The sequence below is a fragment of the Ovis aries genome, chromosome 1 (genome assembly GCF_016772045.2).
Source record: "Ovis aries strain OAR_USU_Benz2616 breed Rambouillet chromosome 1, ARS-UI_Ramb_v3.0, whole genome shotgun sequence".
Lineage (NCBI taxonomy): Eukaryota > Metazoa > Chordata > Mammalia > Artiodactyla > Bovidae > Ovis > Ovis aries.
This window is the reverse complement of record NC_056054.1, coordinates 197,447,033-197,461,707: the sequence shown is the minus strand read 5'-3', so window position 1 is coordinate 197,461,707 and position 14,675 is coordinate 197,447,033. Positions and strand designations below refer to the sequence as shown.

The window sequence follows — 14,675 nt, the reverse complement described above, 5'->3', positions numbered from 1 at the left end:
GCTCAGTCGTGTCCGACTCTTAGCAACCCCATGGACTGCAGCCCACCAGGCTCCTCCATCCATGAGATTTTCCAGGCAAGAGTACTGGAGTGGGGTGCCATTGCCTTCTCCATAACCAAGGGTAGTTAGCTGCAAATTTGGGCTCTGGAAAACGGCTAGAGGGAATTCTGATTCAGAAAGAAACATTAGAGCAAGTCACTAAATTTGTCTCCATCCTGTTTAGATGATCAGTGAGAACAAAGATAGAAGTAGTTTAGGAGTCCTATATCACCCCTTTGACTGGAAACCCTTTGGTTTGGGATGGCATCAGAGTAAAATCTCTACCCCCTAAACATCAAAGACTTGAGGTGGGGCAGATGGAAAATGTGGACTAAGGATCAGCCTTTCAAACAAACCAGCAAAGTTATATTGGAAAGCTTTTTAGAGCACTTCCTAAATGTGACTCAAACCATTTAGAAAATCAGGCTTGTGGATTATTTATCTTGAGTTCAATTAGTTAAATAGCATTAGGAACTTCTTGAAATCATCAAGGTGGCCCAACAAAATGCAGTCTGTAAATACGACATGTGTAATTGCATGACACAAAATTAAAAAGCTCTAGTAGAAATAAAACAGACAGTAGTGAAAAGAATGTGGCAGAGGGAAAGCCATGAGTGTAATTGATATCTTGATCACTAAACAAGGTAACTATTGATCTTTTTTAAGAAAAATCCATTTCAGGTAAGTGGATCCACTGACCTTTTTTCATTTTTTCTTATTGTGAAATGTCCATCCAGGCAGAGCCAAAATAGCTGAGCAAATAATGATGACAGTGGGAATTAGCCCAGTGTGTCGTTAACATAACATCTACTCAGAAATACCAAGGACACAGCAATTTTCATGCCAGCTACTCAAACTGATCTTAATAAATTCTCAACTGCACTGACATAGCTTTATGGCATTTATTATCTTATTTTAAAGCACTATTGTTCATGGGTTGAGTACAAGCCTGTGCGCATGCATGCTCAGTCGCTTAGTTGTATCTGACTCTGCAACCCCATGGACTGTAGCCCGCCAGGCTCCTCTGTCCATGGGATTATCAGGCAAGAATACTGGAGTGGGTTGCCATTTTCTACTTCTGGGAATCTTCCAGACCCAAGGAATGATTGAACCCGGGTCTTCTGCATTTGAGAGGAAGATTCTTTACCACTGTGCCACCTGGAAATCATGAGTATTAGAGTACATGGTAATTCTGTACAGCTGACTCCCAGGCTATATCTGTAGCAGGATTAGTACCCTGAGTTTAGGATAATGAATGCAAAACTCAGTGATTTTTCCTCTTAATTAGAGAATTTCAGATTTTGCTCTAGGCTACTCACCATTTTCCCCTTAGAATAGCTACCTGTTTTAAAAGGGATTTTTCACTGGCATGATCAATAATTGAACTTCATGGTAGTGTTGTGCAAAGATCTCTGAACTTTGAAGTCAGGAAGGCCTGATAACAGTTCTAGATTGAAGAACATTTTTCTGTGCCTTGTCCCGGCAAACACTTAATACACACAATGTTCAGGTGTTTGAAAAGGCTTTTTCTCACCTCTACCTAATATACCTCTCCTGCCCCAACTCCTCCCCTCAGTTACCTCCCTCATATTACCCTGGTTTATTTCCTTCATAGCATGGATCACTCTCTAACAGTAACTGTCTTATTTATTTTCTTATTTACTTCCCTGCATTAGAATCTTAGCCCTAAAAGGGCAGAGACCCTTCCTGTTTTATCTACTGTTGTAACCTCAACAGCTTCTAGCAAATGGTAGATGCCAATAAGTAATTGTCAAATCAGCTAATATATAATTTAACCCACTTCTGTTTCAGATCCAGAAATATTTTGTTCCATCTCAAACTCTTAAGTTTCACTCAGTTCAGTTCAGTTCAGTCGCTCAGTCGTGTCTGACTCTTTGTGACCCATGAATCGCAGCACGCCAGGCCTAACTGTCCATCACCAACTCCCGGAGTTCACTCAGGTTCACGTTCATCGAGTCAGTGATGCCATCCAGCCATCTCATCCTCTGTTGTCCCCTTCTCCTCCTGCCCCCAATCCCTCCCAGCATCAGAGTCTTTTCCAAAGAGTCAACTCTTCTCATGAGGTAGCCAAACTACTGGAATTTCAACTTTAGCATCATTCCTTCCAAAGAAATCCCAGGGCTGATTTCCTTCAAAATGGACTGGTTGGATCTCCTTGCAGTCCAAGGTACTCTCAGGAGTCTTCTCCAACACCACAGTTCAAAAGCATCAATTCTTCAGTGCTCAGCTTTCTTCACAGTCCAACTCTCACATCCATACATGACTACTGGAAAAACCATAGCCTTGACTAGACGGACGTTTCTTGGCAAAGTAATGTCTCTGCTTTTGAATATGCTGTCTAGGTTGGTCATAACTTTCCTTCCAAGGAGTAAACATCTTTTAATTTCATGGCTGCAGTCACCATCTGCAGTGATTTTGGAGTCCAAAAAAATAAAGTCTGACACTGTTTCCACTGTTTCCCATCTATTTCCCATGAAGTGATGGGACCAGATGCTATGATCTTCATTTTCTGAATGTTGAACTTTAAGCCAACTTTTTTACTCTCCTCTTTCACTTTCATCAAGAGGCTTTTGAGTTCCTCTTCACTTTCTGCCATAAGGGTGGTGTCATCTGCATATCTGAGGTTATTGATATTTCTCCCGGCAATCTTGATTCCAGAGTTTCTTCCAGTCCAGCGTTTCTCATGATGTACTCTGTATATAAGTTAAATAAGCAGGGTGACAATATACAGCCTTGACTTACTCCTTTCCCTATTTGAAGCCAGTCTGTTGTTCCATGTCCAGTTCTAACTGTTGCTTCCTGACCTGCATACAGATTTCTCAAGAGGCAGGTCCGGTGGTCTGGTATTCCCATCTCTCTCAGAATTTTCCACAGTTTATTGTGATCCACACAGTCAAAGGCTTTGGCATAGTCAATAAAACAGAAATAGATGTTTTCCTGGAACTCTCTTGCTTTTCCATGATCCAGCGGATGTTGGCAATTTGATCTCTGATTCCTCTGCCTTTTCTAAAACCAGGTTGAACATCAGGAAGTTCACGGTTCACGTATTACTGAAGCCTGGCTTGGAGAATTTTGAGCATTACTTTACTAGCATGTGAGATGAGTGCAATTGTGCAGTAGTTTGAGTATTCTTTGGCACTAGTAAAGCTGATAAAGCAGCCACATGAAGTTACAAATACATGGTATAGTACTAGACTTATTTTAGGACTTCCCTGATAACTCAGTGGCTAAGGAATCCACCTGTGATGCCGGAGACCCAGGTTTGATTCCTGGGTCAGGAAGATCTCCTGCAGAAAGGATAGGCTACCCACTCTAGTATTGGGCTTTTCTTGTGGTTCATCTGATAAAGAATATGCCTGCAATGTGGGAGACCTGGGTTTGATCCCTGAGTTGGGAATATTCCCTGCAGAAGGGAAAGAGTACCCACTCCAGTAGAGTCAGACAAGACTGAGTGACTTTCACTTTCAGACTTATTTTAAATATCACATAGTACTAGACTTATTTTAAATAACACTACTTAGAAGTCTGAAATGTTATATCCAGAAATGTTCATTCAGTTCCCAGAGTTCTCAAGATAGGATGGATGAAGAAGACATACTCTCTACCTAGACAACTGTAACAATGTACAGTTTAATGGTGTGTGAGAAAGAGTGGAGAAGCAGGCTTGTAGAATGTATATCCCAGATCTGTACACCTGAGAGATACTTTGAGAGCCAAGCATACTCAGCATTAGGTGGATACCCTCATTTTCTGTTCAATGATAATAAAATTGTTGAGGCCTATTGTGAAATATAAAGAAAAAGGAATTAAATTTCTTCCATATGGCACTGGACAAGAGGTTGAAACTAAGACTGATATAAACACATTAAAATTTTTGCTCAGTTAGCTGCTCCAACAATTACAGTTCTACCAGTGTCATGAGCTGGTCTAGTAAGAGCTGGACATAGGATGGAGTTACACTTTACAAAAATATTTTTGAGAAGATTTAGTTGTCAGTTTGTGAGTCAGATTGGATGACCTTTTAAATTGTTCCTGATAAGATCTGTTTTAATTGTAATATCATCGAAGTGTATTCAAATCATATAGTTGTTTAAAAGCACCTTCTGTGTCAGTTTCTGGGAACAAAAAGATAAATAGGCCACAATCTGGTATTAGAACATAGTGCTTAACCTCCACCATGTGATCTCTGCTTGCTCACAGATATAGGTCAGGTTCATGACTCAGCTGCTTGGTTTAACCAGCTATTTGCAGAATGATGGGTCACCATGACTATCATGCACAAATCAGTTTGTTTCTTTGCTGGTCTCTCCAATGATAGCTCCAAGGTACACAGTGGAACTGGCATGTGGCTTTGGAGCCACAGTTCTCCTGGTGGTGATTCTCATTGTTATTTACCATGTTTACTGGCTGGAGATGGTCTTGTTTTACCGGGCTCATTTTGGAACAGATGAAACCATTTTAGGTGAGTAATGAGAATTTCATGTATATCTCCTGACTACAATCTTGAGAAAACATATTGGCTTGATAAAACCTGGATTAGTTGGAAGATATAATCAGACTAACTTTGGTTTCAGCCCTTACTATTGAAAATCTTTCTAATGCATATTAGTCTGCTTTCTTGAGTCAATATATGATTTAGTCTAGATTGGCACTATCCAAATAGAAATACAATATGAACCACGTATGTAATTTAATATTGTTCTAGTGGTCACATAAGGAAAAAGAAAATAAAAGTGAAAATAATTTAAATAATTATGTTATCTAACATGTTCAAAAGGCTATCATTTTAGCTTGTAATTTAATATTATGTTAACAGAGATATTTTAGTCTTATTTTTGGTACTAAAAAATCTTCAAAGTTCAGCATATATTGTGTTTTATACTTGCAGCATACCTCCATTCAGACCAGATACATTTCCAGTGCTTAATAGCCACTTGTGGCTTGTGGTTATTGTACTAAACAGTGTATGTCCACACTTTGTACTCACAGGTTATCTGTGTACCAGAAGAATCACATGGGAGCTTACTAAAAGGAGCATCTAAAGGCTAGCCCCTATTATGAATCAGCATCTACATTTCAACAGTATCCCAAAATGATTCCTGTACACATTATAGTTTAAGAAACACTGTTTTAGTGCCTCTATGCCAGGTGACAAGAATGAAACATTTAATTACCAATTCTAATACCCATCCCATAAAGAATATCATTGAGTGGCTTGTAGAAGAGACAGGCACCTGTATTTTTAACAAGAGATGATTTTTATAATTAGGCAACTGGGAGAAAAATTGGTTCATCAAATCTAAGCATATTTTAATTGTAGGTATTTTCAGGTATACATGATTTAAACATTTCTCAAGGTTTTTCTCAATGTATTATTCTTATATATTAGTGAGTGACATACGAGGGCAGGAATTAGAAATGTTCTGCATGGTATTTTTGCCAGCATCTCTGACTGAATAACTATTTGCTTCCTGATTCTATCAGTTCATAGTCGAATGAGCCGAACCTCACTCATTCTCCACTGCAAACTCTGAACTCACTGAGATGAGAGTAGAAGACACATCAGATAAAATTTGCAATTACACCTTAAAATAGTCATTTTGCCTGGAGACCTGTCACAGGTGGGGAATCACACTGAAATCTGTCAGCTAATTCACATGCGTAAAAAATGAAAATGTCTAATATCCAAAAGTTTGATTTAAGAAAAAATACAGCACTATTGAGAAACTTTCCTAATTTATATTGGATCTGTGTTTTGTGTCTTTTATTGAATTTTTGCTAGATGGAAAGGAATATGATATTTATGTCTCCTATGCAAGGAATGCTGAAGAAGAAGAATTTGTATTACTGACCCTCCGTGGAGTCTTGGAGAATGAATTTGGATACAAGCTGTGCATCTTTGACCGAGACAGTCTGCCTGGGGGAAGTAGGTATTTCAGATGAGTACAGGTGATGCTACACTGAAAGGCAGAGTAGACCTCTAGCTTCAGGTCACACGTAAGAGTCATGGCACAGTTCTGTGTTGACATCTTTAGACATTTAAATGCCCAATTCGTTTTGTAACAGATAGAGACTCTCTAGGAGTAAATCTGGTCTTCCCAGATGTCTCAGTGGTAAAGAATCGGCCTGCCAATGCAAGAAACACGGAGATGTGGGTTCTATCCCTGGCTCAGAAAGATGCCATAAGGAAGGAAATGCCAATCCACTCCAGTATTCTTACCTGAGAAGTCCCATGGACAAAAAGTTTTGGCAAGGTACAGTCCATGGGTCACAAAGAGTCAGACATGACTTAGCAACTAAACAACAGGAATAATTCTACATTGTAAGATGTAGATTATTCAAGTGCAGTTTTAGGTTTTAAAATATTTCCCCAGTAAGTTTTAAAAACAATGTCAGGAAAGTGTAGATGCAGAGTACATTGGAGCTCTGCTAAGAGCCACAGCTTTAAACATTTTGTTTACTCATATTTAGATTTTTAGAAGGTTTAACTATTTGCACTAATTTGCCTAGAATTTTTTCATAAAGAGTGAGTTTAAAACATTTGTATACAGATAAGATTTACTCGATTTTGCAAAAAGTGAGGCGCAGAAGAGAGTGCATGGAATCCTCCATTATATTACTTACTGATAGTAATTAGAATATTTTCCTTCCTTTTTTTTATTCTTGTTTTCTTGAAAACCAGTGCTGCTCAAATCCCCTCTTTCCTTGTGTCTGTTTCTTCCTTCATATCAAATTACACATTTGAAATGAGTTTAACATTTTACAAAGGCCAGTATATCCTAATAGGTATAAAAAGATTGAAATGCTGAATGATTTAAAATAAAATATACATCTAATTTTCAGATCCAGACAGTAACACGTAAAGTGATGCTACATTTAAGTCTCTTTTATAAATGCATAATAGCACTCATAAACCCACTGTTAAACTCTGTACTGTTAAAATGAATGAATATATCTGATCTTTACAACAAACTAATTTATTTTCTTCCCCTAAATCCTGTTTACATTAATCACTTAGCATATTTTTTAGTTATATTGATAATTTGAGAGAGAGAACGGACATTAATATTTATTCTTATTTTGAATTAGCTGGATCACTTTATGTCCAAAATCATCATCCAAAAGTCCATCATGCTTCTTTTCTGTAGGAGATAGCTCTTTCAGCATAATTTTGTCAGAAAATGATGACTTGACTATATAGATAAAGGACAAATCCCACTCATTTTGAAGCTTAAATCTTAAATAATTTATTCATCTAATTATTCATTCGTAAGTCTATCAACTGATATTTACTACTATCTGAACAGTTATGTGAAGATATACAGTATAACAACAATGTAAGACTCTGGCAGGGATTGATAGTTTTTGTAGAATTTAAGTTCTATGTAATTACTCTTGCACTTTGCTTTTGATGGCTGATCTTTGTGATCTTTTGCATTCTCCCTGCTGCTTTTACTCAGTCCTCTTTGCCTCTAGGTCTCTTTCCCTGCTTACACACAGTCAATCAGCAACAGTGCTTCCTGGATTCTCCTCTAGGCTGCACATGCTATTTTAATTTCAGCTCTCTCCCCATTGCCTCTGTACCTGTGAAGATTAAAGGGCAAAATGACTGCTAAGGGGAGTGAGGAGTATGGTAAACCTTGAGATGGTTTTCCACAACACTGGTGCATTCCCTGGAGTTGCTTTCTATCTGAACCCCAGGAAAAGGATTATTCAGTCCTTGATAAGCAACCTCGAGGAGATGGATTATTCCCAAGAATTTAGTGACAGGAACTAATCAGAACCCTTGACAACAGAATAAAATTATGCAGCATTTCCATTTTCCCCTGCTGCTGCTTCTTTTTCAACCTGAAGAAACCATTTGCTTGCCAGTGAAGGCACACGCATCAGCTAGCAGCTGCTGAAACACATGGCTTCTTAGTAATGACAGGAGTTTAAGGAGAAAGATTCAGGGACTAATTTAGGCTCCAGAGCAGAGCAGAATAGAAAGCTGAGCTGAGAATGTGATTCCAGCCAAAATACCATTCAATTGGCTAGATTTTCTTAAATTCCTATTCCAATGATATAGAATAGTCTGTGTCTGGGAGGTGCCTGACAGTAGAGAGGGACTACCAAAAAATGAAGTGTTTTACTCTTGCTGTTCTGTGTTAGTGAAAAGTGAATTTCTATGATTTAGCACTATAATGTATATTTTTTAATACTCATGGGCAGTAGAGAGTTAATACATGGGTATCTTTGGGGAGAAAGGGATGAAGACCTGATTTTGCTGGGCCAAAATATACCACACAGTTTGAAGAAATTGATTTCAGTACTACCCACACATTCTTCATGTCCCAAATGATGCTTCTGAAGACCAAGGTCATAGGAATACATTTTGACTTTATGCCTATTTGGAATTCCTTCAGGGTTGGAATGTGTGGATTCAGTCTCTATTCTCCCTGAAGAGAGTGACATTTTCTGAACATTTTCTGAATCCTTGGGTCTAAGGATTAAGTGTTGTTGAACAAAGTTTCACCCCAATTCTCACACTATTTTGCTAATTTCTTTTCACTTGGTCCTCAAGCTCCACACTTTGAGGGAGTTCTTGGCCATCACTAATCCCCATGGTGTTTTCTTTCCCAGTTGTCACAGATGAGACCTTGAGCTTCATTCAGAAAAGCAGACGCCTCCTGGTTGTCCTAAGCCCCAACTACGTGCTCCAGGGAACCCAAGCCCTCCTGGAGCTCAAGGCTGGCCTAGAAAACATGGCCTCTCGAGGCAGCATCAACGTCATTTTAGTACAGTACAAAGCTGTGAAGGAAACGAAGGTGAAAGAGTTGAAGAGGGCTAAGACGGTGCTCACGGTCATTAAATGGAAAGGGGAGAAATCCAAGTATCCACAGGGCAGGTTCTGGAAGCAGCTGCAGGTGGCCATGCCAGTGAAGAAAAGCTCCAGGTGGTCTAGAAGTGGCGAGCAGGGTCTCACTTATTCATCCTTGAAAAATGTATGAAAGAGCCAGTGAATGATGGATGAAAAGATCCAGCAATACTCCAAGAAGGGAAGATTCCCCTGCTTTATTCCCAGTGTGTTGTTCATGGACAGAAACAGATTCTATGGAAGCCTCCCCATAGAGATAAATTCAGGGTTACTGTAGAACTGTTCTGCTTCCTCAGGAAATACCCAAGGCTTAGAATGATCATGCCACCACTTGTCACCAGTGCCTGAGGTCACTCCATTTTTTGCAAGAATTGGTGATGCAAAATTCCGCTTCTGCATCCTCCATTCCTGTTTCTACTCATATGTATTCACTCTCACTCTCTCTCTCTCTTTTTTTTTTTTTTGAATAATCTTAGTATTATGGGGAAGCCTTTGTAATTGATTTAGAGACCCCTTATAGATGAGTCAGGACTTCCCTGGTGGCTCAAACAGTAAAGCGTCTGTCTACAATGCGGGAGACTTGGGTTCGACCCCTGGGTCAGGAAGATCCCCTGGAGAAGGAAATGGCAATCCACTCCAGTACTATTGCCTTGAAAATCCCATAGACAGAGGAGCCAGATAGGCTACAGTCCATGGGGTCACAAAAAGTCAGACACGACTAAGCAACTTCACTATCACTATAGATGAGTCATCTGTTAGCAAGGTCATTAAGAGTTTCAAGTATAGTTTTCTTTTCTTTTTATTCATCCCTTAAAAGATAATCAGGGCCTAAATTTATCTTTGCTAAGGAAAATAAACTGTTATACTCATCCTACTATGCTAGACACCCTCACAGCAAGACCAACACCATTTATGATGTTATAAAGCAGGGTGACTAAACGTTCCTTACGATTGGCTTAAAGGGCTTTCCCTCATTGTCTACTGTCATCTCCCCCCACCACCCCCTGCACTCTATCTCAGGTAGTTGGTATCATATTTGTCACCTTGAAAACTATGTAATAGTATTTTATTACAGTAAACTCCCAATTATCTGTAGGTTGACCCATCCATCAGTTGGGTTGATCCATCACTCCATCTCCCTTCCTCCTGCATTTTGGGTCAGTCATTCAGAGCATGCAGGTGGCTCCACACTTGATTCATTGGAGAGGAAGCTTCTCTTACTGGTGCTAATATTGCGTAAAAGAAGAGCAAAAAGCTTTCAAGGGCATTTTCTGTCTTATAAGAAAAGCAAAGAACAGGATGTTTGTCAATTTGTCTTTTAATCTTAGCTTTGCTAATGTGAATATTATGAAAATAATTTCTCTTTACTTGTTTCTGTCTGCCCATTGTAAAGTGTTAAAGTTAGACTTAGGGACCTTGAGAGTGCTTTTAGCATTAATACTCTAAAAGTATTAACTGGACCCTGAGTAGTTTTCATATTTTATTCACTGATAAGTTAATAACACTCACTTCAAACAAGTTAGACGGAAAAGTCACTGTCAACTAAACATGTTTTAGTTTGTATAAGTAAAACTTTACTGTTCTTAAGACTTGGAAAAGTGAAAACTAAGTCCAGGGTTTACAGAGTGGTGAATATCTATGTTACATATAGATTAAAAAAAATATATATGTATATACACACAAAATTATATATATATATATAGCATATATACACATGAATTACAGATACACATACATACATACATGAATTGTATATATATATACACACACACTACACCTACATATATGTATATATATATCCACATATGACTTTAAATAGCCATTGGCACAATATTACAAATTACTGGAACTCTTATCCAGTTTTTAAATTATGTTTTTTACTGTAATATTTTATGTCACTGTTTTCTGCACATTAATAATATTTGTGAATTTACAGCTCCCAGAGTAGTTGTTGTTAACTCCTGCCCTCCTTAAATTAGTAACAATAACTTACTACTGCCACAGCTGATCTGGGTGCAGTGGCTTCTGTTTTGCACAGAACTTCCGTGGTCACTGCTAAGCAGTAGCCAGCCCTCTGGCATTAATTGACCATCTACTGTATTCTGAGCACACATACTTAGAAATTATGTTAATCTTAGTGCTCAACTCTTGGAGAGATAAGTCTCTATTTGGACTTTTAAGTAATAAAGGAAAATAAAATAAAAATACCTATAAATGAGCCTGGGTATCCTATGAAAAATAATAATTCATAATTTAAGGAAATCCTTATCTTAGTAGTATGAATGTTGATAAACTATTCTAAAATTATCTCCTATATTTGTGTCCTTCTGATTACTAAAGTCTATTTAATAAATCATTTTTCTATGGAGGAGTTATTATTTTAAATAAAACAAAAGCTTCATGAATCATTGACTACAAAACTATGGTATGGGGGTCATCTTGGATCTAATGTTTTTAGCTTTGTTAATGCATTTCATTACTACAAAGCGCAATTACTCCTTCTATTAACCCTTTCATCACAAGACCAGGGGAGAACTGACCCCAGATAAGATTTGAATTTCAATTCAAGAATGAGCTTTGGGTAGATGAGGGACAGCCCCATTATCAAGGGGCCATTCTCTTGCCAATGCAGCATCTTTTTGCACTTTTGGATTTCGTATTTATGCTAAATGATGTTTGGTACCCCTAGAAACTTCTAGATAAATTTTGTTCTATTACTGTATTTGCTACTGAACGTTTTCAAATGCTAAAAATCTAAAGCAACTCAAATTGAAATGATATCTCATCCTAAGATAATTTTGTTTCAAGAGTTCTTTTTTTGTTTGTTTGTTTTATGATCCAGAAGATGCCCAGTACAGATTATTTGAGAGAGAAGGAGAAACATACATTGGACAGCAAGGGGAAATCTCTCTCTAATATTAAAAACAAAAGCATCTGATGTTAAAAAGAAAAATCTCAAAGGTTTTAGGTATATGGTATAAAGACCTTCTGCACCCAATTAAACAAACAAACAAAAAAGACATGATATATAGAGTGTCCAATTACACAACCATATAAAATAATTTAATTTTTTCTGCATTGTAGTTTAGATGATTCCCTAATATTCTAATAAACAAGTACTCCATTTTATTGGAAAACAAAAGTTTCACTCCACGTGTTAATTATCTATTTTCTTTCCATAGGTTTTTCATATTTTAAGACTATCTTTTTTATTTTATCCATAAATGTTTGTATTTTCCATTTTCCATTTGATTTGTAAATTTGTTTATTTTAAAAATAAACCATTTATTTTCACCTTTGAATTTTATTTTGTGCATGTGTTTTATGTATTTTTCATGTTTGGGCATAAGAAGTGAGAATAAAAAGAATGATACACTTAGAAAAAGAAATGTTTTAAGGGACATTAGTTTTCTCTTTCTGAGAAAACTCTGAAGAAAACTGGGAACTTCAACTCAACATTTTCTTTACCTCTGAGTAAAAGAGTTACTTAAGTAAAATGGATTAATCTAATATACCAGACATCTGTATGTGTTTGTGTGTGTGCATGTGCACACGTGAATGAGTGTGGAGAGAAAGAATCAAAAGAGAGAATGAGATGGAGAAAAAGATGAGGAATAGAGACAGAGAATAAAGAAAGGCAGAGAGAGAGGAGAGAGTTTTAATATAGAGACACAAACCTATTTCTTTTTGTTCAGCTTGAAACTTGGACAGTTAACAGTAATAGCTTACCTTTTATAAGTTTTCAACTTGAAAGCAGTTGCCTTAAAAAAGATCAACTAACAATGCCTTGCCTTTAGTTAGCATGTCATCATTTGAATCAGATATGCATTTCTATTTCAAACAAATCAGTGATAAATATTTGAAAAGACATTTTCTTTTGAGTTAATATTAAGTCTGTAGTAAAAGGGAGCTTTCTTGCTTTTTAAAATAAATCTTATTTATTTCAAGGATATTTATTGGGCCTCTATAATTTAACCGGTTTGCTTAGTAAAAATTTTCCTCCAAAACATTTCCTTGTTTCAAACCAGTCTCCAAAGAGTAGACTTAGGATCAATGCATGGAAGTTACAAAAAAAGCAATCTTTACTCATTTAAGAAACAGCTTTAAAGCAGAGTTGGAACATAATGTATATCACTGTCTTTGGAGATGTAAGCACCCAGGTGATACAGTGGTAAGGAATCCTCCTGCCAATGCAAGAGATGCAGGTTCAGTCCCTGGGTCAGGAAGATTGCCTAGAGAAGGAAATGACAACCTACTCCAGCCTATTTTTGCTTGGAAAATTTCATGGACAAAGAAGGCTGGCAGACTATACTCCATTGTGTTGTAAAGAGTTGGACACAACTGAGTGAACAACTGAGGTTATTAGGTCTTTGACACAAGTAAACATGAAGTATAACAGACGCATTCAGCAACTTATCTATTTCTCTGTTTCTACTCAAGGGATGTGAAGTATTCTTAGCAATGGGTTAACTAAGTATTTCACTTTTATTTTAAACCCTAATAGACGAGTTTTAAAACTTTGAATCCACAGTTTAAGTCAATCTTCTAAAGTTCCCATTCAAAGTTCCCATTCAATTCAGTTCAGTTCAGTTCAGTCACTCAGTCGACTCCGACTCTTTGCGACCCCATGAATCGCAGCACACCAGGCCTCCCTGTCCATCACCAACTCCCAGAGTTCACTCAGACTCACGTCCATCAAGTCCATGATGCCATCCAGCCATTTCATCCTCTGTCGTCCCCTTCTCCTCCTGCCCCCCAATCCCTCCAAGCATCAGAGTCTTTTCCAATGAGTCAGCTCTTTGGATGAGGTGGCCAAAGTACTGGAGTTTCAGCTTTAGCATCATTCCTTCCAAAGAACACCCAGGGCTGATCTTCAGAATGGACTGGTTGGATCTCCTTGCAGTCCAACAGACTCTCAAGAGTCTTCTCCAACACTACAGTTCAAAAGCATCAATTCTTCGGCACTCAGCCTTCTTCACAGTCCAACTCTCACATCCATACATGACCACTGGAAAAACCATAGCCTTGACTAGATGGACCTTAGTCGGCAAAGTAATGTCTCTGCTTTTGAATATGCTATCTAGGTGGCTCATAACTTTTCTTCCAAGGAGTAAGCGTCTTTTAATTTCATGGCTTCAGTCACCATCTGAAGTGATTTTGGAGCCCCCCAAAATAAAGTCTGACACTTTTTCCACTGTTTCCCCATCTATTTCCCATGAAGTGATGGGACCGAATGCCATGATCTTCATTTTGTGAATGTTGAGCTTTAAGCCAAATTTTTCACTCTCCATTTTCACTTTCATCAACAGGCTTTTGAGTTCCTCTTCACTTTCTGCCATAAGGGTGGTGTCATCTGCATATCTGAGGTTATTGGGATTGATTTGGAATCAATATTAGTCTATCCATTATTTTAATATTGTGCTCAGTAAACATTGAATAATAATAATTTAATCAAGGTGATTAATTCAAAAGCATACCATGCAGTAGACATTGACCTAATGGTATTGATAAATTGTCCAGCAACCCTACAAATTTGCTCTCATTATATGTATTTTATAGATGGATGAATTAAAACTTTAAAGATACTAAAATAAATGATTATACTATTAAGATAAATGGAGAAACCAGTATTTGAATTCAGATTAGTCTTTCAAATTAGATGCCTTTATTTTTTAAAATCTGTACTTCAAGTTTTAAGAGAAAGAGAGAGAGGTTTAATACACTCTCATATACCAGTAATCTAGCTAAAGAAAAAAAT

General features: G+C 37.5%; 1 protein-coding gene across 4 annotated transcripts in view; it reads left to right on the top strand.

Moving 5' to 3' along the window:
- IL1RAP (interleukin 1 receptor accessory protein) overlaps window positions 1-14,675 on the top strand; it is a 153,929-nt gene that overhangs the window by 136,357 nt on the left and 2,897 nt on the right. For 3 of the 4 annotated variants that reach the window (XM_060404767.1, XM_012097111.5, XM_060404764.1), the window contains 3 exons: window positions 4,379-4,522; window positions 5,843-5,986; window positions 8,683-12,219. In XM_060404767.1, the coding sequence (XP_060260750.1) occupies window positions 4,379-4,522; window positions 5,843-5,986; window positions 8,683-9,050 (656 nt within the window). In that variant the 3' untranslated portion in view covers window positions 9,051-12,219. Of the gene's footprint in view, window positions 1-4,378; window positions 4,523-5,842; window positions 5,987-8,682; window positions 12,220-14,675 lie in introns of those variants that run through there. The other variant, XM_012097075.5, reaches the window with a different exon arrangement.